Raw genomic sequence first — 27,986 nt, 5'->3', positions numbered from 1 at the left:
TTAGTTTTCAAGAAATGCATTAGCAGAGTATATTGAAATTGCTGTTCCATAACCTGCCTTATCTCCTTGATCTGGATTAGCTCCGGCTTGCAGTAGATGCAGAACGCAGTCGGTCTTGTTCACAATAGTGGCATAGTGAAGTGGCGACCGTTTATCCTGTAGTACGGGAATAGGTACAAGCAGTGATAAACAAAAGATAACTTCTTCTGACTTGCATACCTCAGGGGACAACTGGTGTATCACTCTGATGGTGTGATTAAAAAAGTAAAAAAGTAAATTATCGTGTCCGTTCCCAAAGGGAACTCACGACGGCCGCTAACACCCAGTAAACCCTAGCGGCAGATGCAGAGCCTAACGGTGTGATTACTGCAGTATATTTTGCAAATCAGACAGAGCAGTTCTCAGTCACATGTACTTGTGTGCCCACAATACTGTCTGTACATGACATAGTCTCTACACTACCTATCACAATAATTGTAGAACAGAATGTTCATCAACTTAAATTATCGGAAAGGTTTGGGTTGGCTTTCCTGTGGAGAGATGCTGCATACAGTCGATATTACCCTGGCCACTGTTATAGTGAAATGGTGCCTTTCCCCACTATAACACAAGTGAATGTTCAGCAACTAACGAACAAAGAACATGGCTACTTGTGTGTCCATTATATTACATGTCACGATTACATAGTCTACACACTACAGCCGAGAGACCTATTTTTGGGTAGTGGTGTATAACAGTGTGAAACATGAAGTTGCTACAGTGGAGGCTGAACACCCTGAGGAAGGTGTATAATTATACACTACCTATCACAATAACGGTCAAGCATATTTTTTTAACTTACATTATCGTAAAGGGTTTGGATCAGCAAAAATGAATTAGTTCATCTCATGGCTCCCCTTCACATCCCAGTGCTCCTCTAAAGAATTCTGCAATGGTTAAGTTCATTGCAGCACAGGGTAGCAATTTCACAGTTTTGTTTGTTAATGCTTCATGAGCTGCAACTTACCTCGTCAGGTTGGTTTGGATTGGCTTTGCTGTCCAGTAGATGCCGCATGCAGTCGATACGACCCCACTCAATGGCATAGTGAAGTGGTGTCTTTCCCTCCTATAACATAAGTATATGTTCAGCAAGTAACCAACAAAGAACACGGCTCACTATGAGAAATGATAGTACATATTGTATACCACATGTTCGTCTGTGGAGGATACAATATGAAGCAGGGCAAGTGACAGTTTTGAGCCTGTTGATTCCAGAAGACTTCCAAAGTCATCACCAAATGTGCTCTCCGACTAACCTCATTCACACAATCAGCAACATGACACTTGGAGTTAGGACACATACTGATTTCTTCACATAACAGTTTTCAATGAAAGGGAGACGGTCCAATCAGGAGCTGTCGTGATTTAATTTTCATGCTGAAGAAGTCATCAGACAATTGGCATAAAAAATGTGGAATAATCATAGTGAAAAAAGCTCCTCGCCCGGCACTTTGAACACTTTCCCGAGCAGTTTACCAGCATACTGTAAATCAACAAATTTTGGCCGGTGAGAAACTTTGGCCGATCTCCAAATGAAACTTTTGGCCGTGATCAAACTTTGGCCGATTGGGGTTCAATCTTGCATCATTTGACTCTATGACAAACTTTGGCCTGCGATTTACTTTGGCCAGTTGGCACCAAGCAGCGAAATCAGCGAAATTAAATCGCCAGCGAAAATTAGTTGATTTACAGTAGTCTTTGATTTCTTCATACAGTTAGTTTTCAAGAAATGCATTAGCAGAGTATATTGAAATTGCTGTTCCATAACCTGCCTTATCTCCTTGATCTGGATTAGCTCCGGCTTGCAGTAGATGCAGAACGCAGTCGGTCTTGTTCTCAATAGTGGCATAGTGAAGTGGAGTCCGTTTATCCTGTAGTACGGGAATAGGTACAAGCAGTGATAAACAAAAGAAAACTTCTTCTGACTTGCATAACTCAGGGGACAACTGGTGTATCACTCTGATGGTGTGATTAAAAAAGTAAAAAAGTAAATTATTGTGTCCGTTCCCAAAGGGAACTCACGACGGCCGCTAACACCCAGTAAACCCTAGCGGCAGATGCAGAGCCTAACGGTGTGTTTAATGCAGTATATTTTGCATATCAGACAGAGCAGTTCTGAGTCACATGTACTTGTGTGCCCACAATACTGTCTGTACATGACATAGTCTCTACACTAACTATCACAATAATCGTACAACAGAATGTTCATCAACTTAAATTATCAGAAAGGTTTGGACTGGCTTTCCTGTCGAGAGGTGCTGCATACAGTCGATATAACCATGGCCACTGTTATAGTGAAATGGTGCCTTTCCCCATTATAACACAAGTGAATGTTCAGCAACTAACGAACAAAGAACATGGCTACTTGTGTATCCACTATACTACATGTCACAATTACATAGTCTACACACTATACCCGAGAGACCTCCTTTGGGTAGTGGTGTATAACTGTGTGAAACATGAAGTTGCTACAGCAGAGTCTGAACACCCTGAGGAAGGTGTATAATTATACACTACCTATCACAATAACGGTCAAGCATATGTTTTTAACTTACAATATCGTAAAGGGTTAGGATCAGCAAAAATGAATTACTTCATCTCATGGCTCCCCTTCACATCCCAGTGCTCCTCTAAAGAATTCTGCAATGGTTAGATCATTGCAGCACAGGGTAGCAATTTCACAGTTTTGTTTCTTAATGCTTCAGGAGCTGCAACTTACCTCGTCAGGTTGGTTTGGATTGGCTTTGCTGTCCAGTAGATGCCGCATGCAGTCGATACGACCCCGCTCAATGGCATAGTGAAGTGGTGTCTTTCCCTCCTATAGCATAAGTATATGTTCAGCAAGTAACCAACAAAGAACACGGCTCACTATGAGAAATGATAGTACATATTGTATACCACATGTTCGTCTGTGGAGGATACAATATGAAGCAGGGCAAGTGACAGTTTTGAGTCTGTTGATTCCAGAAGACTTCCAAAATCATCACCAAATGTGCTCTCCGACTAACCTCATTCACACAACCAGCAACATGACACTCAGAGTTAGGGCACATACTGATTTCTTCACATAACAGTTTTCAGTGAAAGGGAGACGGTCCAATCAGGAGCTGTCGTGATTTAATTTTCATACTGAAGAAGTCATCAGACAATTGGCATAAAAAAACGTGGAATAATCATAGTGAAAAAAGCTCCTCGCCGGGCACTTTGAGCACTTTCCCGAGCAGTTTACCAGCATACTGTAAATCAACAAATTTTGGCCGGTGAGAAACTTTGGCCGATCTCCAAATGAAACTTTTGGCCGTGATCAAACTTTGGCCGATTGGGGTTCCAACTTGCATCATTTGACTCTATGACAAACTTTGGCCTGCGATTTACTTTGGCCAGTTGGCACCAAGCAGCGAAATCAGCGAAATTAAATCGCCAGCGAAAATTAGTTGATTTACAGTAGTCTTTGATTTCTTCATACAGTTAGTTTTCAAGAAATGCATAAGCAGAGTATATTGAAATTGCTGTTCCATAACCTGCCTTATCTCCTTGATCTGGATTAGCTCCGGCTTGCAGCAGATGCAGAACGCAGTCGGTCTTGTTCTCAATAGTGGCATAGTGAAGTGGCGACCGTTTATCCTGTAGTACGGGAATAGGTACAAGCAGTGATAAACAAAAGATAACTTCTTCTGACGATAAACAAAAGATAACTTCTTCTGACTTGCATACCTCAGGGGACAACTGGTGTATCACTCTGATGGTGTGATTAAAAAAGTAAAAAGTAAATTATCCTGTCCGTTCCCAAAGGGAACTCACGACGGCCGCTAACACCCAGTAAACCCTAGCGGCAGATGCAGAGCCTAACGGTGTGATTACTGCAGTATATTTTGCAAATGAGACAGAGAAGTTCTCAGTCACATGTACTTGTGTGCCCACAATACTGTCTGTACATGACATAGTCTCTACACTACCTACCACAATAATAGTAGAACAGAATGTTCATCAACTCAAATTATCAGAAAGGTTTGGACTGGCTTTCCTGTCGCGAGATGCTGCATACAGTCGATATGACCCTGGCCACTGGTATAGTGAAATGGTGCCTTTCCCCACTATAACACAAGTAAATGTTCAGCAACTAACGAACAAAGAACATGGCTACTTGTGTGTCCATTATATTACATGTCACGATTACATAGTCTACACACTACAGCCGAGAGACCTATTTTTGGGTAGTGGTGTAGAACAGTGTGAAACATGAAGTTGCTACAGTGGAGGCTGAACACCCTGAGGAAGGTGTATAATTATACACTACCTATCACAATAACGGTCAAGCATATTTTTTTTAACTTACATTATCGTAAAGGGTTTGGATCAGCAAAAATGAATTAGTTCATCTCATGGCTCCCCTTCACATCCCAGTGCTCCTCTAAAGAATTCTGCAATGGTTAAGTTCATTGCAGCACAGGGTAGCAATTTCACAGTTTTGTTTTGTTAATGCTTCATGAGCTGCAACTTACCTCGTCAGGTTGGTTTGGATTGGCTTTGCTGTCCAGTAGATGCCGCATGCAGTCGATACGACCCCGCTCAATGGCATAGTGAAGTGGTGTCTTTCCCTCCTATAGCATAAGTATATGTTAAGCAAGTAACCAACAAAGAACACGGCTCACTATGAGAAATGATAGTACATATTGTATACCACATGTTCGTCTGTGGAGGATACAATATGAAGCAGGGCAAGTGACAGTTTTGAGTCTGTTGATTCCAGAAGACTTCCAAAGTCATCACCAAATGTGCTCTCCGACTAACCTCATTCATACAATCAGCAACATGACACTTGGAGTTAGGGCACATACTGATTTCTTCACATAACAGTTTTCAATGAAAGGGAGACGGTCCAATCAAGAGCTGTCGTGATTTAATTTTCATGCTGAAGAAGTCATCAGACAATTGGCATAAAAAATGTGGAATAATCATAGTGAAAAAAGCTCCTCGCCCGGCACTTTGAGCACTTTCCCGAGCAGTTTACCAGCATACTGTAAATCAACAAATTTTGGCCGGTGAGAAACTTTGGCCGATCTCCAAATGAAACTTTTCGCCGTGATCAAACTTTGGCCGATTGGGGTTCAATCTTGCATCATTTGACTCTATGACAAACTTTGGCCTGCGATTTACTTTGGCCAGTTGGCACCAAGCAGCGAAATCAGCGAAATTAAATCGCCAGCGAAAATTAGTTGATTTACAGTAGTCTTTGATTTCTTCATACAGTTAGTTTTCAAGAAATGCATAAGCAGAGTATATTGAAATTGCTGTTCCATAACCTGCCTTATCTCCTTGATCTGGATTAGCTCCGGCTTGCAGTAGATGCAGAACGCAGTCGGTCTTGTTCTCAATAGTGGCATAGTGAAGTGGAGTCCGTTTATCCTGTAGTACGGGAATAGGTACAAGCAGTGATAAACAAAAGAAAACTTCTTCTGACTTGCATAACTCAGGGGACAACTGGTGTATCACTCTGATGGTGTGATTAAAAAAGTAAAAAAGTAAATTATTGTGTCCGTTCCCAAAGGGAACTCACGACGGCCGCTAACACCCAGTAAACCCTAGCGGCAGATGCAGAGCCTAACGGTGTGTTTAATGCAGTATATTTTGCAGATCAGACAGAGCAGTTCTGAGTCACATGTACTTGTGTGCCCACAATACTGTCTGTACATGACATAGTCTCTACACTACCTATCACAATAATTGTAGAATAGAATGTTCATCAACTTAAATTATCAGAAAGGTTTGGACTGGCTTTCCTGTCGAGAGGTGCTGCATACAGTCGATATAACCATGGCCACTGTTATAGTGAAATGGTGCCTTTCCCCATTATAACACAAGTGAATGTTCAGCAACTAACGAACAAAGAACATGGCTACTTGTGTGTCCACTATACTACATGTCACAATTACATAGTCTACACACTATTCCCGAGAGACCTCTTTTGGGTAGTGGTGTATAATTGTGTGAAACATGAAGTTGCTACAGCAGAGTCTGAACACCCTGAGGAAGGTGTATAATTATACACTACCTATCACAATAACGGTCAAGCATATGTTTTTAACTTACAATATCGTAAAGGGTTAGGATCAGCAAAAATGAATTACTTCATCTCATGGCTCCCCTTCACATCCCAGTGCTCCTCTAAAGAATTCTGCAATGGTTAGATCATTGCAGCACAGGGTAGCAATTTCACAGTTTTGTTTGTTAATACTTCATGAGATACAACTTACCGCATCACGTTGGTTTGGATCGGCTTTGCTGTCTAGTAGATGCCGCATACAGTCGATACGACCATGCTCACTGGCATAGTGAAGTGGTGTCCTTCCATGCTATAACACAAGTGTATGTTCAGCCAGTAACCAACAAAGAACATGGCTTACTATGAGAAATGATAGTACACATTGTATGCCACATGTTTGTCTGTGGTCGATACAATATGAACCAGGGCAAGTGACAGCTTTGAGCCTATTGATTCCAGAAGACTTCCAAAGTCATCACCAAATGTGCTCGCCGACTAACCTCATTCACAAAACCAGCAACATGACACTTCGAGTTAGGGCACGTACTGATTTCTTCAAATAACAGTTTTCAATGAAAGAGAGAGAGGGATACACGCGGGATCTGCTGTGACATATTTTTCATGCCGAAGAAGTCATGAGACAATTGGCATTAAAAAATGGGGAATAATCATTGTGAAAAAAGCTCCTTGCCCAGCACATTGAGCACTTTTCCAGCAGTTTACCAGCATAATCTTTGATTTCTTCATACAGTTAGTTTTCAAGAAATGCATAAGCAGAGTATATTGAAATTGCTGTTCCATAACCTGCCTTATCTCCTTGATCTGGATTAGCTCCGGCTTGCAGTAGATGCAGAACGCAGTCGGTCTTGTTCTCAATAGTGGCATAGTGAAGTGGAGTCCGTTTATCCTGTAGTACGGGAATAGGTACAAGCAGTGATAAACAAAAGAAAACTTCTTCTGACTTGCATAACTCAGGGGACAACTGGTGTATCACTCTGATGGTGTGATTAAAAAAGTAAAAAAGTAAATTATTGTGTCCGTTCCCAAAGGGAACTCACGACGGCCGCTAACACCCAGTAAACCCTAGCGGCAGATGCAGAGCCTAACGGTGTGTTTAATGCAGTATATTTTGCAGATCAGACAGAGCAGTTCTGAGTCACATGTACTTGTGTGCCCACAATACTGTCTGTACATGACATAGTCTCTACACTAACTATCAAAATAATTGTAGAATAGAATGTTCATCAACTTAAATTATCAGAAAGGTTTGGACTGGCTTTCCTGTCGAGAGGTGCTGCATACAGTCGATATAACCATGGCCACTGTTATAGTGAAATGGTGCCTTTCCCCATTATAACACAAGTGAATGTTCAGCAACTAACGAACAAAGAACATGGCTACTTGTGTGTCCACTATATTACATGTCACGATTACATAGTCTACACACTATACCCGAGAGACCTCCTTCGGGTAGTGGTGTATAACTGTGTGAAACATGAAGTTGCTACAGCAGAGTCTGAACACCCTGAGGAAGGTGTATAATTATACACTACCTATCACAATAACGGTCAAGCATATGTTTTTAACTTACAATATCGTAAAGGGTTAGGATCAGCAAAAATGAATTACTTCATCTCATGGCTCCCCTTCACATCCCAGTGCTCCTCTAAAGAATTCTGCAATGGTTAGATCATTGCAGCACAGGGTAGCAATTTCACAGTTTTGTTTGTTAATACTTCATGAGATACAACTTACCGCATCACGTTGGTTTGGATCGGCTTTGCTGTCTAGTAGATGCCGCATACAGTCGATACGACCATGCTCACTGGCATAGTGAAGTGGTGTCCTTCCATGCTATAACACAAGTGTATGTTCAGCCAGTAACCAACAAAGAACATGGCTTACTATGAGAAATGATAGTACACATTGTATGCCACATGTTTGTCTGTGGTCGATACAATATGAACCAGGGCAAGTGACAGCTTTGAGCCTATTGATTCCAGAAGACTTCCAAAGTCATCACCAAATGTGCTCGCCGACTAACCTCATTCACAAAACCAGCAACATGACACTTCGAGTTAGGGCACGTACTGATTTCTTCAAATAACAGTTTTCAATGAAAGAGAGAGAGGGATACACGCGGGATCTGCTGTGACATATTTTTCATGCCGAAGAAGTCATGAGACAATTGGCATTAAAAAATGGGGAATAATCATTGTGAAAAAAGCTCCTTGCCCAGCACATTGAGCACTTTTCCAGCAGTTTACCAGCATAATCTTTGATTTCTTCATACAGTTAGTTTTCTGGAAATGCATTAGCAGAACTTAGAAGTTGCGACTTCGGCGGTAATAGTCATGAAGTTGGTTGCTCCAACGAGGAGCACACGCTTCTTGCCGAACTTGACACTTGACTGACTCACGACTGCCATCCGGAGCACACGAGGAGCACGTCGAACCTTCCGCTCGGCAAACCTGAAAGAAAGCACCACGCCCTGCTCAATACACAGTGTTTCGGGGAATTCACCCCTCATCAGTTGAGCTTGAGTAGGCTGAGGAAGATTGTGCCTGAAAAGCACCACTTATATACTGCTCTCCAGGCCAAACCATCACCAGGGATACAAACTTACAGAGATGCTTTGTTTCCAGCGCGACAAACACCTCGTGAAGCCCTAGGTAGCAGCGTGAGTCAGAGTCGCTCATGGAGTGGTGCTAAACAGACGTTGAGAGCCAGTATAGCGGAAGGTTCGACGTGCTCCTCGTGTGCTCCGGATGGCAGTCGTGAGTCAGTCAAGTGTCAAGTTCGGCAAGAAGCGTGTGCTCCTCGTTGGAGCAACCAACTTCATGCATTAGCAGAGTATATTGAAATGGCTGTTCCATAACCTGCCTTATCTCCTTGATCTGGGTTAGCTCCAGCTTGCAGTAGATGCAGGGCATAGCTTAAGGATTTCATTTAGCTCGGACAAATGTCCTTCCGTTTTGAAATCTGTCCGGACATGCCCGGACATTTTCCACAACACATTTTCAGGATGTTTCTTCCTTTTTTTTAGTAGTACTGAAGTGTATTCACAATAGACACCCTTAGCAAACAACGTTATGTTGTAACGGTATTATCGTAAGGGGGAAAATACCGTGATTTGGGTTCGACCTTTAGCAAGATGCACGCTATTTTTAGTACGCTGTTGCCACGAGAATAGCTTTGATTTCGCGCGGTACAACCATTTTTTCATCATATACGCGATACAAGGTGAAATGCGTACGGACTATGCAATATTTGGCTAAAACACGTACCGTTGGTCACAACGATAAATCAGCCCCCATAACGTTTATACGCTGCAGCTTCAACGCTATTTGGGTGATCAAGGTACGAGTACCGTAAAAAATAGCGTTACCGTTGTTTGCTAAGGGTGTCTAGTGACTCATTATGTGGACGTATCTCACACATTACTATGTACAATTCGCCAATTTATTTGTATTAGAAACTGAACTATTTACTGACGACAAATGTATGTACAAGAAAGCGTTGCAGTCAAGAATTTTGCGAACGCGATATGCTCGTTGCAGAGAAGGTAAGTCAGTTCGAATTTGCGTCGTGCAATAGCGGCAGCACCATCGTCCATCTCGCACAGTGCCTTCGCAATTGGACCGAATTCGAGGGCATTTCGAGCGGGACACTCTTGCCTGCGGAAAAGATTCATTGCTCGTTTATGCATCTCCTTTCCAGCATTATCCTTGAACGCTGATGTTCTCAGGTTCTTGGATCCGGTTATGAAAGCCTCGCTGAAGTTTTTACAACTGCGGACTCTGTCTACAAACTTGATGCACACGGAACACTTCAAACATTCTGTTAACAGCCGATCGTTCTTCTGCCGGTCATAAATCAGCCAGGCAGAAGTAGTCAGCTAGCTCTGCATCATTGTCCGAGATCCACTTATCGCAAGTAGCGGCCTTCACACCACGGACTTTTTTGCCCGGCGGCAAGTCCTCTGAATCTCCCTTTCGCTTTCCAGAAGACATTCTAAAAGACTATCTGCATTCCTGGTCAGTGAAAGAGTGAAAAATAAAAGATGACATCTTCCTCTCAAGAGCGAACAACTGCACTGCAGTTCAACCCATCGATTCAAGTGCGAAGTCGACACCATGTACCAAAGGTTGAAAGTGTGAATTGACTGTAGCAACCGCGTTGCTACAGGCGGATCAAGTAAATTATAATTATGGTGAAGTCTACGCCTGAGGCTACGGTGTAGACGTGTTAGTTGTACGATATGCAAGTCGCATTTGGCACGAAGCTCCGAAGAAAGCCCAACAAAAAAAAAGGTCGAAAGGTCGCTGCTCCTTTTTTTTCCTTTTTTGACAGGATACTTTGTCCGGTGAAATTGAAAACGTCCGGTCAGTGGCCGAAAATGGCCGGAAAATATCCGATGTCCGGCCGTTAATCTATGCCCTGAGATGCAGAACGAAGTCGGTCTTGTTCCCAAAAGTGGCATTGTGAAGTGGCGTCCGTTTATCCTGTAGTACAGCAATAGGTACCAGCAGTGATAAACAAAAGAAAACTCCTTCTGACTTGCATAATTCAGGGGAAAACTGGTATATCACTCTGATGGTGTGATTACTGCAGTATATTTTACAAATCAGACTGAGAAGTTCTCAGTCACATGTACTTGTGTGCCCATAATACTGTCTGTACATGACATAGACTCTATACTGCTGTCCAGTAGATGCTGGATACAGTCGATACAATGCTGGCCACTGACAACGTGAAGTGGTGCCTTTCCCCACTATAACACAAGTGAATGTTCAGCAACTAACAAACAAAGAACATGGCTACTTGTTTGTCCAATATTGTTGTGTATCTTACACTCAAAGGTTCCAGGAACTGAGACCGACCAGTATTAATTTACATGGCTTGAACGATTACATAGGATATGCAAGATAGAAAAGGAGACGAAAGAAATTACATGACTATGTTGAAGCAAGAGAGAAGAAGAACTGGATAGAAGCCCAGGTAAACACTCTCATCGCTCTTTTGCACCATGGACACCGATGCCTGGCAGGCCTTGTCGGCGGTCTTTCCATCTGCAATTAGCAGCTCGCGCTTGGCGTCCGCAAACGTGTTGCACCCGTGGCATGCGCTCTCTAGCTTGCTGCTAGCAACAGCAACGCGCAATCTGATCAGGTATTCGTCTTCACTGAACTCGTTCTGTGCCGCTACGTCCTCGAATAACTCAAGGTAGGACTCTACCGTTTGCTTACTATCAAACTTAGGCATCATGATGGCTGGCTTCCTCGTGATGGCACTACTATTCAGGATGCTGCTGTCGTCGCTAGAGGGTCGCAGAGTTAGAGGAGCAAATCACACAGTCCAGACCCTCTAGAGTCGTCAGCAGCATTCTGGATAGTAGTGCCATTGAGCACATTACTGGCAATATGGCGGTAACTACTAAACACACGCCTGCCCACACACGCTCTCTAGGCTGCAAAGTTCTGGCACAGAGCTCTCCTTCTCACCACCACCACAATCAGTTCGCGCCTGGCGCCTGGTCGATGCATGGCTGGCGGTATCCGGCATAGCAGGCTGGTACATCAAGTAGCGCATGGCACATAGATGATGACACAGCAACGACATAGCTCGATTGCGACGTACGTTTCGTTCCTGCTGGACTCATCAGGCAATCTTCTTCTTGGATGTCTTCATACGGAGCTTGACTCGGGAGAATGAAGTCGAAGACACCACTGCAGCTGTACTTATGGTTGATAAATATGCGCTACTTGATGTACCAGCCTGCTGTGCCGGATACCGCCAGCCATGCATCGACCAGGCGCAAGCGCGAACTGATGGTGGTGATGGTGAGAAGGAGAGCTGTGTGCCAGAACTTTGCAGCCTAGAGAGCGTGTGTGGGCAGGCGTGTGTTTACCGCCATATTGCCAGGCGTGTCTTTACCACCATATTTATCAACCATAAGTGCAGCTGCAGTGGTGTCTTCGACTTCATTCTCCCGAGCACATTACTGTATAAATATATCTTAGACTATGTTGGAAAACTGCTGGAAAAGTATTCAATGCTTAATGCTTATTGCTTAATGGTTATTCCAAAAAACAAGTCACAACAGATCCCGATTACACCCCTCTCCCTTTCATCAAAAACAGTTATGTGAAGAATCACTATAATTATGCCATAACTCGGAGTGACATGTTGCTTGTGTTATGAATGTGATTGGTCGAAGAGCACATTTTGGTGATGACTTTAAGAGTCTTCTGGAATCAACAGGCTCAAAGCTGCCATTTGCTCTGTTTCACATCAATGTATCCTCCACAGATGAACATGTGGCATTCAATGCGTTCAATCAGCTCTCATAGTGAGCCATGTTCTTTGTTGGCTACTTCCTAAACATTCACTGGTGTCAGTGGCGGGTTTAGGCACCACTTCACTATGCCAGTAAGTGGGGTCATATCAACTGTATGCGGCATCTACTGGACAGCAAAGCCAATCCACACCAACCTGACGAGGTTACTGAGGTAAGTGGCATCTCATGAAGCATTAACAAACAAAACTGTGAAATTGCTACCCTGTGCTGCAATAGTCTTAAACCACTGCACAATTCTCCACAGCAACACTGGGATGTGAAGGAAACTTTGAGATGAATTAATTCATTTTTGATGATGCAAACCTTTTTATGATAATCTAAGTTGAAAACAGTCATATACTTGACCGTTATTGTGATAGGTAGTGTATATACACCTTCCTCAGGGTGTTCAGACTCCACTGTAGCAACTTCATGTTTCACACAGTTATACACCACTACCCAAAAGAGGTCTCTCGGGTATAGTGTGTAGACTATGTAATCGTGACATGTAATATAGTTGGTTTGTATCTTACACTCAAAAGTTCCAGGGACTGAGACCGACCAGTATTTATTTACATGGCTTGAACGATTGCATAGGATATGCAAGATAGAAAAGGAGAGGAAAGAAATTACATGACTGTGTTGAGACAAGAGAGAAGAAGAACTGGATAGAAACGCAGGTAAACGGACTATCAAAGCACAAGCGGATGCGAACACGCTGTCCTCATTAGAGCGTGCACATACAAGTGCACCTACAACCAGCGCATACGACGCCAGCGTACTGCATGCATCAAATACGGAAAACGCATGCACCGAAAATGTAGCCAGATCAATACTCGATCCCGACTGAGTACAGTTCGTACAGTCCGGGTAGCCAAATTAGGACCTCACGCCGTCAACTAAACACAAAAAGTTAAATACACCGTGCATGCACTTAAACTCAAGAAAATCAAACTACTAGTGGGAAGGAAAATAAAGGAACGTAACTCCGTCGTCAAACAGTGCAACAGAGCAGTCTACTGACTAAAATCCAGCATGGATACTACGACATCTGGGCACTTGCCTAACACATTGATCAAGGATACTGCAGAGCAAGTTACGTAAACACAGGTAAGACAAGTCAAATACAAATCAATAAATTCAGTGCTCAAGAAATAATTCAAACAAACCAGCATGGCATAGCCTAGCATAGCAGCACCTAGCCAGGGAATCAAGTAGGAGTTACAGTCATGAAGAGATCTGACACACATTCACTGAATACCTTTCCCATGACAAGGCCATACACAACATTCTCCCCACCAAAGGGCTTCAGTCAACTGAATCAAAAACTAAGTCAAGCTGAGTATCCAGTGCCACATTGTGAGACTTTCGGTCCAACTCAAAATCTTCTGAATCGGCACCCTCAATTCGTTGACAACAAATGACAACAACTTCGCACCAATACACGCCGACAGATACCCACGCAACCTGAACAGGATGCCGGTGAGATCTGGTAGCAGTGACGGACCGGGATCGACCCTGTTGCTCAGCAATGCTGCTCTGGTGTACGCAGCTGACGCGTTGAAGACGACTCGTGTCTTTGTTGTCGTAGCGTCGCGGCAGAATACTTTGTGATGTGGCATGTAGTAACCAGCACTCTCTGGGTGTGGCTTTTTCTCAGTGGTGTCCAACGCCAAATACTCGTTGATCAGGACTTCATCATACACTGTCCGCTGACCTTTGCTCTCCAACTGCTTCAGTAGCGCTTCCGCCGCTGCCATCGCTTGGTTGAGGTTGTCTGGGGGGGGGGGGGGGCTTCTTCGATCGCCACAGCAATCCAACCTGGTAGAATGTACCGCAGCGATCAATCCGGAAGTCGGGTAACGTCTTGGTAACTTCGAGAAATTCTTCCATCATCCATAGGCGGTCTATCTCGACACAGCTGACACTGACGGCCGGTGGCTGGATAGCGCACATAGCTGGACCCGACAACTCGACCCTGACAATCAGGTACTCTGCCGATGCGAATTGATGCTCGTCATCCATTATTGGTTTTGTCGTCTTCGTCTTCCGACCATGGGTGGTTTGATAGGCCATACCTTTTCGGCGAACACTTTCATGTCCTTGGTATAACACTTTTTCTCGATCATAAATGCTTTCATGTTAGCACCGACAGACTCCAGCAGCACTTGCTGTACTATGGACGCAAACCGTCCACTCTCATCCACCTGGCTGGTCCCACTGCGGCTCGATGACTCAGGCATTGCGAGTTTCGCCGATGACTCAGGCATTGCAAGTTTCGCCCACTTCTCTGTTTCTCTTGTTGTTCGCACCACAAACTGGTAAAAACTCTCATCACTCTTTTGCACCATGGACACCAACGCCTGTCAGGCCTTGTCGGCGGTCTTTCCATGTGCAGTTAGCAGATCACGCTTGGTGTCCGCAAACGTGCTGCATCCGTAGCATGCGCTCTCTAGCTTGCTGCCAGCAACAGCAACGCGCAATGTGAAGTCTTGGTGCGAAGTTGTTGTCCTTTGTTGTCAACGAATTGAGGGTGCCGATTCAGAAGATTGTGAGTTGGACCGAAAGTCTCACAATGTGGCACTGGATACTCGGCTTGACTTAGTTTTTGATTCAGTTGACTGAAGCCCTTTGGTGGGGAGAATGTTGTGTATGGCCTTGTCATGGGAAAGGTCTTCAGTGAATGTGTGTCAGATGTCGTCATGACTGTAACTCCTACTTGATTCCCTGGCTAGGTGCTGCTATGCTAGGCTATGCCATGCTCGTTTGTTTGAATTATTTCTTGAGCATTGAATTTATTGATTTGTATTTGACTTGTCTTACCTGTGTCTACGTAACTTGCTCTGCAGTATCCTTGATCAATGTGTTAGGCAAGTGCCTAGATGTCGTAGTATCCATGCTGGATTCTAGTCAGTAGACTGCTCTGTTGCACTGTTTGATGACGTAGTTACGTTCCTTTATTTTCCTTCCCACTAGTAGTTTGATTTTCTTGAGTTTAAGTGCACGCACGGTGTATTTCTATTTTTTATGTTTAGTTTAGTTGACGTCATGAGGTACTAATTTGGCTACCAGAACTGTACGAACTGTACTCAGTCGGGATCGAGTATTGATCTGGCTACATTTTCGGTGCATGCGTTTTCCGTATTTGATGCATGCAGTACGCTGGCGTCAAATGCGCTGGTTGTAAGTGCACTTGTATGTGCACGCTCTAATGAGGACAGCGTGTTCGCATCCGCTTGTGCTTTGATAGTCCGTTTACCTGCGTTTCTATCCAGTTCTTCTTCTCTCTTGTCTCAACACAGTCATGTAATTTCTTTCCTCTCCTTTTCTATCTTGCATATCCTATGTAATCGTTCGTGCCATGTAAATAAATGAGCCCCAGCCAGCAGAAACCTGAACATGTGTAATTTTTTCAAAAATTATTTTTTCGCTCGAAATTGATTCTACACTATTAATCATTCAAGTTATCAAGTTTGGTGACAATCTGATAAGCGAAAGCATGGAAAATAGAGTTTGAAGTCACACAGGTCAAGATTCGGTACAGTTGGCGCAGCATCCATGCCTAGTGACTCCATGCAAGTTGATCCTACAGTTTCTGATTGTGATGTGGAACAGGTACATGTAAGTAAATAGAATGCAAGTCAGGCTTGCCCTCTTGGTGCTGCAGGCATGAGTTGTTCAGAAGTGTGACGATATTCCGTATACACCATTACCTTCTTTACAACACCGGAGTGCAAAACGATGATTGGTGGCTGGCCTTCCAAATTGTGTTCAGGGACCTCTGTGGTGGCAGTTTGAGCGTTGTCCCAAAGCTTGCCATACTGATATATAAACTGACCAATACCACTGACATCCACTCCCTTGCACACTTTCACTCAGACCATGATTTCAGCATAATTGTATTTCAATGATACGAGCGAATACTCGCGTTTTGTAGCACGTGAAGATGTTGCCCCAAAGCGTTCAGCCGGTTTGACTTTTTAGGGATCCCTTTTCACAGCACAGGCAGCAGCCAGCTTGGCGTCGTCTGGCAAGGTAGAGTACTGATAATACTACGCTCTGTTTTGCGCCGTGAGAAGCCCTCCATCAGTGTCTGCAACATCATTGTTGTCGATGTAGAAATACGGATCGCTCAGCGGGTCGACATTCAGCTTCTCCTCGCAGTCGCTATTACTCCAGCACTGACTATCGTCGCCACCAGTATCCAGTGTCGATTTTATGAGGGCTCTTCGTTGCTATGCATATGAGACTCGCCACTGCTGAACAAACTCAGCGAGACCGCCACCAAAGAAATAATTCCGATCGCGAAATAACTGTCAGCGCCGCTTCGTACAGGGAGTCTCACGCTGACAACTCTGGACCTAAGTCCTTGTCGCGACACCTGTCGCCATCGCTGTGTCGAAACTCAACCTCCCTGTGACGAGCTCTCACCTGGCGCTAAAATCAATTGACCAGAGACATTTGAAGACACTTGAAACTCCTTTGACAACAAAGACACCCACTCGATCGAAAAAGAATCTTCAAAAGCCAGCTCACTGCGCGTCCCAAACTTTGACGTCACATTTTGATGATTGATATCAAGTACACAAGTGCTGGTTTTCGCTGGCCGGGGCTCAAATACTGGTCGGTCTCAGTTCCTGGAACTTTTGAGTGCAAGATACAAACCAACTATATTACATGTCACGATTACATAGTCTACACACTATACCCGAGAGACCTCTTTTGGGTAGTGGTGCATAACTGTGTGAAACATGAAGTTGCTACAGTGGAGTCTGAACACCCTGAGGAAGGTATACACTACCTATCACAATAACGGTCAAGCACATGTTTTCAACTTAGATTATCCTAAAAGGTTGGATCAGCAAAAATGAATGAGTTCATCTCAAAGCTTCCCTTCACATCTCAGTGTTCCTGTGGAGAATCGTGCAGTGGTTAAGACCATTGCAGCACAGGGTAGCAATTTCACAGGTTTGTTTGTTAATGCTTCATGAGATGCAACTTACCTCAGTAACCTCATCAGGTTGGTGTGGATTGGCTTTGCTGTCCAGTAGATGCCGCATACAGTCGATATGACCCCACTCACTGGCATAGTGAAGTGGTGGCTTTCCCACCCATAACACACAGTGGCGTGTCCAGGATTTGGCTAAGGGGGGTTGCGGCCGGGATCAAGGCGGGATGGGGTGGGGGTAGATGACATCATGCTACTGTATCACGTCAGTCATTTTGAAAACCGATGTCAAGAAGCTTCTCCTGTAGCCCCCTTCTTCAACAGTTATTCACCCGAACGGCCCCAGAGACTGTTCCGGATGATCAGCGCACCACACGGGGACAAATGTCGAACTTGCTTCAAGTTCCCTTTCTTCGCGGGGGACGATCGACCATGATGTTTCGCGGAAGCATTCTCTGGAACGCTCTCCCCTCTGATTTTAGAGTGATACGTGTCCCTGGTCCCTTCCGAAAAGCTCTTTCTGCCATTGATATACTTACTTTGTGAATATCCTCGTTAAACTTTATTATCTGCCATAAATTCCAACCTTCTCATCTATCAATCATTTGTGCATGCATGTCTATAAAATCAACCACGTGTTCCTGACTCCATGAAATTGTCTTTCTATTCTTTGACTCCATCAAATTATTGTCTTTCTATTTCTGACTCCATGAAATTGTCTTCATATAAATTTTTCCTTTTCTTCTTTTGGTCCTTTCTGTCTTATAATATTATCATTAATTTTCTTGTTTTCCCTTGCATATCATCCCTTCATCATTCTGTGAGAACCTGTCCTATGGGCAGGTGAGAAGGCATCTCTGCCTGTTCATTTGGTGAAGTAAAATAAACAACAACAACAACTATGCCCCACCACATATACTCTCGCTACACACTGCAAGCAACGTGCAACCTTCGTATAATTTACGCCGCTCTCGTACTTGGCACTTGCCAACTCCGCGGACTGACCGCTGTCTCCATTCTCCCCTGTACAAGGCCCTTCATTACTTTAATTGCCTGCCCACCCAGCTTCGCGAAATCCCTTCTCGTACTCCCTTCAAATCCGAGATATCCCTGCTGTTGCAAAACTCTGTATGCTCGTGTAGCGACCACCCCTGCCCTTACACTTAAGTACACAACTCTGTATGCTCGTGTGGCGACCACCCCTGCCCGTACACTTAAGTAGTCATTAACCCCTAGGCCCTGCCCACCCAATTCTTCCTCACTCTTTCTCCTTTCTTACACTATTATCTCTTATTGGCCACTGGCTATCGTGAGAATAAAGATTTGAAACAAGCCGTAAATCTCACACACCGCGAGCAGTATTTCTGTACACGCAGCAACAATGTACCTTGTAAACTTCAAATTTGCCGTTATGTGAGCGAATCAACTGCAAATATTTATGCGAGTCCAACAATTTCTCACCGCTCTCAAAGCATCCTTTACATAGGTGGCAGTACTTGTCACTGTGCGCTGTTCTTAATGTTCTGGCTGCTCGCTGACAACAGGTTCTTCCACGTCTGGCGAAGTGTGACTGTCAGTCCGCTCCGAAAGTTCAACTGGAATAAAAGTGACTTCATCACTCCCACTGTTTCCTGTTGGAGTGGCAGCAGGAGTTGCACCGCCGCAGGAACGCTTTACAAAAATTCCAGGCTCTGCTGGCTAGAGCGTGGCCCGTTGGGATGTCGCTGAGACATCGAAGAAAAGTCTTCGAGTGAACCAAAACTCGATTCGAACGAGGATGATCGCCTGAGCCCTCGGCATTCGAATCGTGTTTTGGTTGATTCGATCGAAGACTTTTCTTTGATGTTTGTACGTAACGTTGAAGACACGTCGAGCGCGTCCCATCAGGGATCGCACTGTACAACAGTACACAGTCAGGTCACCGTGTTTTTGTAGCCGTGCATGCTCACTGTACGTACTCTGTAGACTGTACTGTACTAGTCTGTAGTGTGTACAATCAACACTAGCTCGAGTACCGTAGATCTACCGTGCAACCGCTTTTGGACGATCGTTTCAGGCCGCGCGCGCCCCGAGCCTAGTCTAGCTAGCCCCGGCGCCCTGCCTTTTATTAGTCGAAACCTAGGTCGAAACTTTTGGGGGGGGGGGGCGCACCCCGCGCCCCCCTAAACCCGCCACTGACACAAGTGAATGTTTAGGAAGTAGCCAACAAAGAACATGGCTCACTATGAGAGCTGATTGAACGCATTGGATGCCACATGTTCATCTGTGGAGGATACATTGATGTGAAACAGAGCAAGTGGCAGCTTTGAGCCTGTTGATTCCAGAAGACTCCTAAAGTTATCACCAAATGTGCTCTTCGACCAATCACATTCATAACACAAGCAACATGTCACTCCGAGTTATGACATAATTATAGTGATTCTTCACATAACTGTTTTTGATGAAAGAGAGAGGGGTGTAATCGGGATCTGTTGTGACTTGTTTTTTGGAATAACCATTAAGCAATAAGCATTAAGCATTGAATACTTTTCCAGCAGTTTTCCAACATAGTCTAAGATATATTTATACAGTAGTGTGCTCACTATTTCGTATTTTGCTGCTTCGTTGCCATAGTGATTATGCCGAACCAATCAGGTTTAGAAGAGCACAATGCTCCAGTGGTTTTTCTTCCCCAATAACATATTTGTGAACTTCATTCTTGTGTCACGTTACTCCTTCCTATAATAATACCAAGAGTATAACCCCCAAGAGGGTGAAACACTGCATATGGGGTCTCCGACGGCAAAAACTCACATCACATGTCTCAGGTACGTTCACACTACGTACAAATGAAGGATAGCGTGCGAGCAATCCGAATATCTGCCATGATCATGCTGGGGATTTGCATACCCGCAGTGAGTTTCTGTCAGAGAGGATTTTTTATTACTCCATTGCTCGCTAAAAACGGGCTGGAAACGTACAACTGCGACACTACGCCACGTGATGTGAGTTTTCGCCGTCGGCGTACCCCATAGAAAGGGTATCAGAAGTTGTACACTTTTGGAGGCTTATATACTTTTTATTACACTCATAAAACTGTAGTGCTGTCCTATGAAAGTGTCTTAGAAAAGGACCGTTTATCCAGAGCAGCTAACACGTCATATACTGTCTTTGCTACTTTCTGAGTAGATCTATCTGTCAAGTGGCTGTTAAGAAACTCGCAGGCTTGCAGGCTGGCCAGCAAGAAACTTGGAGGAACTGAGCTGTGAATGGAGCCGTAACCGACTAACAAGTTATCCCTATACCTGCAGGCATGCAGTGTGATGCATGTCACAATAGGCATAACACACCCATATACCAAACAATAATTATCACTCTGAGCCTATTGGCATAACAGATGTGTCACGATCGTGAGACCAACCCTGCTTACAAATTACACTGGATACTAAGGATTTATTCCCGTAGCTATGCAAAAAACGTTACTTAAATAACGTCTGGCGCTAGCTAGGGTCCACACCACTTTAATGCCGTCATTGTTTGTTGTGTCGTCAGGCATGCCTGGCGCTATCCCTTAAGTGTATCGTACCGTATCATCAAAGACAGCTGGCCATCTTACTCAAATAGGGCTTTCAACTGCAAAATCATAACGTGAAGCAACTTGGAAGAATGTGTATGTATGCGAAGTGTATCCTGTATTGGGGTAATGCATGCAGGCGATAGTGCTGGTTCGAATCCCATGTTTTGGTTTAAAAAAACTTAGGAGAAATGAAAAAGAAGCGTCATTTCACGAAGGATTTATTGAGACGGATATCGGATCCACATTAAGTGTTCGTAGGAATTCCGCCTGCAGATCGGTCAGTAGATCCAGATCTGTCTCGCTAGAAGGTCTCCAGAAGCTGGAGTTATCAGTAGGGCAGATTTTTTCTTCCGTCGAGAGTTTATGTCCCGATTCGATCTGGCATCGAGGAGTCCGATCTGTGGGTATCGATGTTCGAGGGCGAAAAAGAGTCAGGCCCGGACAAGACGCAATCTCTGGCAGATTATGTGACTCGCTCTCATTCTACCTGACATCCTCTACAGTTCTAACTCATACCTCTCCTCCCTAACATCAGACCAAAGACGGTTCCATCAGTTCGAATAACATGCATGATGAGCTAGGCAAAAACACATAGCGTAGGGCACTGAGCTTTCAAGCTCTCTCGTCATGTTCAGACACACATTCAGACACATATTCACACGCACATTCAGATACACGTGTGCGCCCAGGAACCATGCCGACCAAAATTAATATCTACTCGAAGTATCATAAAACTGGTTTCCTCACCTGACCAGTCACGTTCGGATCCGCACCGGCATCGAGCAAATACTGTGAACACTTAGCGGAGCCTCGATTAACAGCTACATGAAGAGCACTACCGTAGAAGGGTTTCTGCAGGTAAAATACCAAAAAGTGGAAATGCAACATACAGAGCAGATACTGAAAGTGCTGACATTAGAAGGCAATTCTAATGACTTTTGAGTCGATGTGGGTCCCTAGTTGCCGGAGTGGTGGTTCTGTGCAGTACCGTAGTCTGTCAAACTGGCCACTGGATATGATGCACACACCTGGTACAATTTACCCTGTCATGAAGATTACAAGGGATTCATTCAACACCCTACTTTTTCGTGTGCTCCGGATGGCAGTCGTGAGTCAGTCAAGTGTCAAGTTCGGCAAGAAGCGTGTGCTCCTCGTTGGAGCAACCAACTTCAACCCTACTTTAAGTAAAATGTTAACAGTGAACACCTACAAATATTGCGGAAAAGTTGTATCCATCTTAACTGCAGCTGATAATGGAACCTGGTGGGAAAGACCTCATTCTCAATCAGGCACGTGCACTGTATGTGTTTTTGGTGTCCGGAAACCACCTTACTTTGGCTAGTCTAGAAAAAGAAAAGGTGTGTCCACTCAACCAACCACAGGCAGTTTACGCAACAGTAGCTATGTCCGTATTTCAAAGTGACAGAAAGAGAGTTGCTTCACTTTCCGCTCAATCTTCTCTCCTTCTTCAGTGGAGAGTAGCTACAGAGATCGATATCTGATCCGCTCCTGGACTGGCAGTGACGTTCAAGAAGTCTGCTTTGTCTCGAAACTTGAGCCAAGCACGCACGATGCACATTGAGTTGATGGACAAGCCAGAGAGCACTTTTGCAACCTTGCAACTGATTACATCACTGATTACATCACTGATTACATCACTCCCTTGAGGTTCACTGTAAACCGTGTATGTATACTCTCCGGCATCCAGACATCTTTAGGTGTGGCCTGGCCTCACCTGGCGTATGTATACTCTCCGGCATCCAGACATCTTTAGGTGTGGCCTGGGCTCACCTGGCTAGGGCCCAACTGCGGCCGGTACAAAAGTCGTTTTCGAAGAATGCTCTGGTATTAAGCGTTACATCGGCGCCATGGCTCAAGTCACGCCATGCTAAGTCATTGTTTACCACATAACAAGTAGACACGAAAATATTCCCACAGCACGAAATTGTCCAGGCACATCCGGAACCTCAATAAATCAAACACCCAGTACGAAGTCTATTGGAGAGTAAAGTATGGTGGCCGTGCGTACATCAACATCACCTAGTGATATTCCCCTCTGCACTAGAGAAAAGTACATACTCAACAGTCAACACGATAAATCAACATCTAGTCTCAACCAGTGCTCGGAACTCATGTCCAAATGCTGGCATGAGAACAAATATTTCCTCAGCCTCGACAATGTCACATAACTGTCCCCACCTCGACAGCCTCCTGACTACACCAGCCACACACCCTGCACCGATATAACCATGACTGCTAGGCTTGAAACTAACACAACCGACACAGGGCATGTATTATATACTTATTTGTTGCCAGTACAAGTGGCCCTGCCATAGGTTTTTTAAAGGTTATCAGTGTTCTTCTAAACCATGGTCCATTACACTTACACTTATAGTACACTTACACTTACAGTACACTTACACTTATAGTACACTTACACTTACAGTACACTTACCGGAGAAAGAGTGAAACTGTAATACCCGTGATGGTTCAGCATGTGTTTGTCAACAGTGCTTGCCAAGAACTTGACAACAGACGTAGCATTGTAGCTACAGGCATCCTTCAGTAACCTTGCCTGCAAGAAAACATAACACAGCACAGTAGAACACAGTGCACTACAGTTAATAACAAACAACAGAGTAGAGAGCACTAAACAACTAGTCTTTTCAGTACTAAGGACGAGAATATCTCGCCATGAAACAATTCAGCATGCCAAATAGCAAATGCCAATAAATATAGTGGAGTGCCGACTACTCACATCCCTTGGTGTGCAGGCTGTTTCCAGGGGGTTTGAATAAGGAGAATGGTCGGATAAGGGAGCAGTCACACATGATCTAGACCATGCACATTCCCTCATGTCAATCCATGCATGCACCGACGCCACAGAGCCAGGCAGAAGGACGATCCAAACAGAGTAAAACTGGAGAACGTTTTCGTTCCATTCTCGCAGGGCTATACAGGGAATCATGAAATAACTAAAAGACTACAAATATAGGCAACGAGTTTGTAAGAGATTAAATCTAACATTTCACGAAGCGGGAATGAAAGGGGTGGAAATAGGTGACTAAAAGGGCACATTTACTCAGTGTGTAAAAAAGAAAGAAGGCAGGAGAACACGTCACATTGTACTACTAACACACTCATGAGGACTAGCACCATGTAACCGCAAAAACAACACATTCTCATTTTGTACACACAGCTCAAGGAACGGCTGGCAAATGTACAATACTTCCAAAACACACACATACACACACAACCACACACACACATACACACACACACACACACACACACACACATACACACACAACCACACACACACATACACACACACACACACATCCACACGCACACTTCTTGGACCTTGAACGCCCATCGCTAGTGCGATGATAGCGTACGAGCTGAGCAATATGGGGAAAGACGCTTCAAATCACGCGCCCGGCGAAATGTTCCTCCACACATGCACTGAAAACTCTTCGCTGGCCCTGGCGGAGGACGACGAGACAACTTCCTCCACTCCCCTGTCTTGTGCCACATAATACCAGTCACTTCAGGCGCGTCGGAAGGTATTTTAGTGTGGTACGGTCAGCCATCTGAAGTACAATTTACTCGTGGAGGAGTGGTGGCTGAGCCGAAAATTTTGGAATTTTAGATCCAAGATCAGTGTATTTTGTTGATTCACGGGGTATCTGGGGCAAAAAGTGGTACGGTCAATACCGTAGTGACCGTACCGTGTGCGACGCCCCTGCACTTTCCGGGATCCCCGCCTTGGCCAGGTCAGATCTAGCGACATCACGCCATCTCTTCATGGGGCCATGACGGAAGTTCCCTGAAGAGGACCTGCTTGGGGAGACTGCTGGAATCCATCCTGGCAATGTGACCAAGCCAGCAAATACGATGGCACTACAGAAGCCTACCGATGTCTGCTGTGAGTCTGACTCACTTTGCAGTCTCCTCGCTGGTGAGCCTGTCCTGCCACTGTGTCGAGCGGGATACACCAAGGATGGAACGACTGCAAGCGTGGTGGAAGACATTCAGCCGCTTTCAGTGCCTAGGTCTCGGCACCGTAAAACAGAGCGGTGAGTACACTGGCCGTATACACCAGTCTCTTCGTGCATATAGATAGGGGCTTGTAATGGGAAATGGGCATTTCAAGGAGCCAAAAACAAGTGACGCCTTAGCCAGCTGCACTGCTACCTCGCCATCCAGTGAACCGTTATCGTCCAGAGAACCACCGAGGTAGGTAAAACTGGCCATCTGATCAATCACATCACCAGACTCCAGATGTATGCCACACCGAGCATAGTCGTCACCCACGGCCATTACCTTCGTCTTGGAAGTGCTCACGGTCAAGCCCCAACGCGCAGTGCAGCTAACAAATTCCCTTGCTAGGATGTCCACACCACACTGAGACGGTGCGTAAAGCGCTGCATCATTCGCAAACTGTGACTTCGTTATCTCGGTCACCAGTAGTTTCGATTTGGCTGACCGATCGCCAACAAGCTTCCATCCGATGCGGTAGCGCAGAGTTACACCAGGCACCGTCAATCTGGAACGCCGCGAGGCAACCACCGTGGCAAAGTATATATCGAACAGAGTAGGTGCCAGGGTACAGCTCTGCCGGAGACCATTGGCCACAGAGATGGCATCTGTTAGCCCTCCAGCAACGCACACCCTGGCCTCCATGCCGTTGTTGAGACTATGGATTAATCCAATCATATGCTGTGGCACATCAACTCTCTCCAAGACCAGCCACAACGCATGATGGGGAATTGAATCATACGCCTTTCTGTGGTTGACAAACAGGACGTACAGCTGCGAGGTATGCTTGATGGATTTCTCCAAAAGTTGGCGAGCCACAAACATCATGTCGAAGCAACCACGGCCCTTCCAAAAACCACACTGCGACTCTAGCAAGATGTCCTCTGCCAGTTTTCATTAGACGAACCTGGATGACACGAGTAAACAACTTCCCAACAACGTCCAGAAGACTTATGCCACGCCAATTGTCACATCGGCAAAGGTCTCCTTTCTTTGGAATCGTGACAATCACGCTACTCAGGAGGTACTGAACCGCTCAACCACACCGCCCGAACAATATTAGATATACACTTATGCAAGCCTTCCCCGCCGTAGCGAAGGAACTCTGGAGCAATCTTAGACTCCCCCACAGCTGTACCCATGTTAAGTCTCCGCATTGCACACATCACTTCGTCGAAATCTGGAGGGAGATCTAGACTCACACGTGACTCCTCAGTAGGCATACTCTGTAACACAGTGATATCAACATTACTAACAATGATGAATACCTGCGCACAGTGGTGACTCCAGCAATCCCTGACACTATCAGGGCTGGACGTTAAAACACCTTGATTGTAAACCGCTGATATGGTAACCAGTTGTCTCCCAGAATGTACTCCCTGAAGTTCCTGATGGATTTCCAGTGCATGCAACCATCCTTTTGCGCGTTCTCTGCGTCGGTAGCAACCTCCGCAATCCACCTCTCGGTTGACTGACTTTTGGGCAGCCCGGAATTCCCTTCGCGTTGAGGCACTTTCGTTCGCGAGCATACGCTCATGTATCAACTGCTTCTTCTCAATCAAGTGCTCCAAGATTGATTGGCTCTCCAGAAACCAGTCGGGCTTTCTGCGTTTGCCGTGGCCCAGCACCCTAGACGCAACACCTTGAATATCAGTACATGCAGCGCCCCAGGCCTCCTTGACATTGCGATTCTCATCTATGTCAGGAGCATGTTCGCAGGCATTCTCCATCTCCTTACGAAACGACTCTCGGACGTCACCGCTCTGTTGCCCAAGCACGCGGCACAGGGCTTCCTCCGCTTGTTGGACTGTGTCTTAAGCAGGACGAAATCGAGTACAAGTCTGTTGCAAACCTAGAAATGATCCGTCCAACACACAGTGCTCCGCGCATGACACGTCCCAGCAATAACAATGCTGGACAGAGCACTTCCCGATGCAATCTATTAAATGTTCGTTCCGAGTTGCTGGGTGTACCCAAGTTCCATGGTTACGTTTCTTCTTCCTGAACCAAGTATTCATGATGGACGGATCATGTTCCTAAGGGTGTGCAGACTCCACTGTAGCAACTTCATGTTTCACACAGTTATACACCATTACTCAAAAATCCAAATTTTATTATTGTGGACAGATCATGGATTGCACAAAACGACAGGAAGTTTCCCCCAGCCTCATTGCAGAATCCAAAGCCATACCGCCCACGCACACGGCTCCAGCCATCACCGTCGCCACGCATGTCATCGAAACGAGCGACATCACCAAACATCAGGTCGCATGATGAACCAACACGAGCATTGAAATCCGCTAAGAGTAGGAGAATATCGCCGGAATCGACTGTGCTCATGACTGACTGTAGATCACTGAAGAAATGATCCTTGACTGCCGGTGTGGCCTGGCTTGTTGGAGCGTAGGTGATGACGACTGTCACGAAGAACCTTGAGATTGCTACCCTGTCGTATCTTGTAGCCCTTCGCTCCGACTAGAATCCGTGCAGTTACAATGCGCAAACTGATAGCTTTCCATTCCTCGCCACTGCGCCGCCACAACTCGGTCGCCTTCGCATTCAACAATATTCCCATGCCTTCATTCCGTCGTCTAGGCTCACCTTCGCCGGGCAAGGCACGTCCAGAGTGGAGAAAAACGCCACCACCACTGACAGGCCAAACGTAGTTCCCAATACCAGCATGTCTCCTGTACACCAGCCACATCGAAATCGAAATTGCGTAGTTCGTTTGAAAGAATATCGAGCTTCCTGTCGACAGGCCCGTCACCGACAGATGTACATCCTCTACAAGTCCTAACGTCCTCACTATCCTCCACCAGAGAGCGAACATTCCACGTCAGAGCAGCCAGAACGTTCCCTTTCCCGACACTCCTTCTTTTCGCCACCATTTCCAAAATTCAAATTCAAAATACCGCTCCACTCGTCTTGTGCAGCGTGTTGTTCGAAATCCACCAGGCAACTTGCACGGCTACCTAGTGGGCCACCACAACCATGGCCTGGTCTACACCACACGGCTGCT

At 45.2% G+C, this 27,986-nt stretch overlaps 1 protein-coding gene and 1 long non-coding RNA gene across 2 annotated transcripts in view; both read right to left on the bottom strand.

The window, feature by feature from the left end:
• Nucleotides 1–22,694, bottom strand: LOC135824239 (ankyrin repeat, PH and SEC7 domain containing protein secG-like). The gene is made up of 12 exons (XM_065336968.1): nucleotides 22,662–22,694; nucleotides 21,674–21,778; nucleotides 7,838–7,936; nucleotides 6,891–6,989; nucleotides 6,294–6,392; nucleotides 5,347–5,445; nucleotides 4,542–4,640; nucleotides 3,565–3,663; nucleotides 2,759–2,857; nucleotides 1,812–1,910; nucleotides 1,007–1,105; nucleotides 1–156 (listed from the first exon to the last, which is right to left on the bottom strand). The coding sequence occupies exons 1-12, from the start codon at nucleotides 22,692–22,694 to the stop codon at nucleotides 1–3; spliced, it is 1,185 nt and encodes a 394-aa protein (XP_065193040.1).
• A 687-nt stretch (nucleotides 22,695–23,381) lies between these two features.
• LOC135824461 (uncharacterized) overlaps nucleotides 23,382–27,986 on the bottom strand; it is a 21,434-nt gene continuing 16,829 nt past the window's right edge. The window contains exon 3 of the long non-coding RNA XR_010554854.1: nucleotides 23,382–23,501. This is a non-coding gene — a long non-coding RNA (uncharacterized LOC135824461). The remainder of the gene's footprint in view (nucleotides 23,502–27,986) is intronic.

Source organism: Sycon ciliatum, chromosome 9 (genome assembly GCF_964019385.1).
Source record: "Sycon ciliatum chromosome 9, ocSycCili1.1, whole genome shotgun sequence".
NCBI classification, from domain to species: Eukaryota; Metazoa; Porifera; class Calcarea; order Leucosolenida; family Sycettidae; genus Sycon; species Sycon ciliatum.
The sequence above is the reverse complement of the archived record's forward strand: the minus strand, read 5'-3'. Positions and strand labels throughout refer to the sequence as shown.

What these genes read in the sequence shown, in the direction of transcription:
- LOC135824239 (XM_065336968.1), bottom strand. Translation starts at nt 22,694, where the DNA reads ATGTCTGGATGCCGGAGAGTATACATACGCCAG. An exon ending in ATCCGAACGTGACTGGTCAG is followed by an intron (nt 7,937 to 21,673) that starts GTGAGGAAACCA and finishes CTTGTGTTATAG; the next exon opens with CATGGAAGGACACCACTTCA. An exon ending in ATCCAGATCAAGGAGATAAG is followed by an intron (nt 2,858 to 3,564) that starts GCAGGTTATGGA and finishes CTTATGCTATAG; the next exon opens with GAGGGAAAGACACCACTTCA.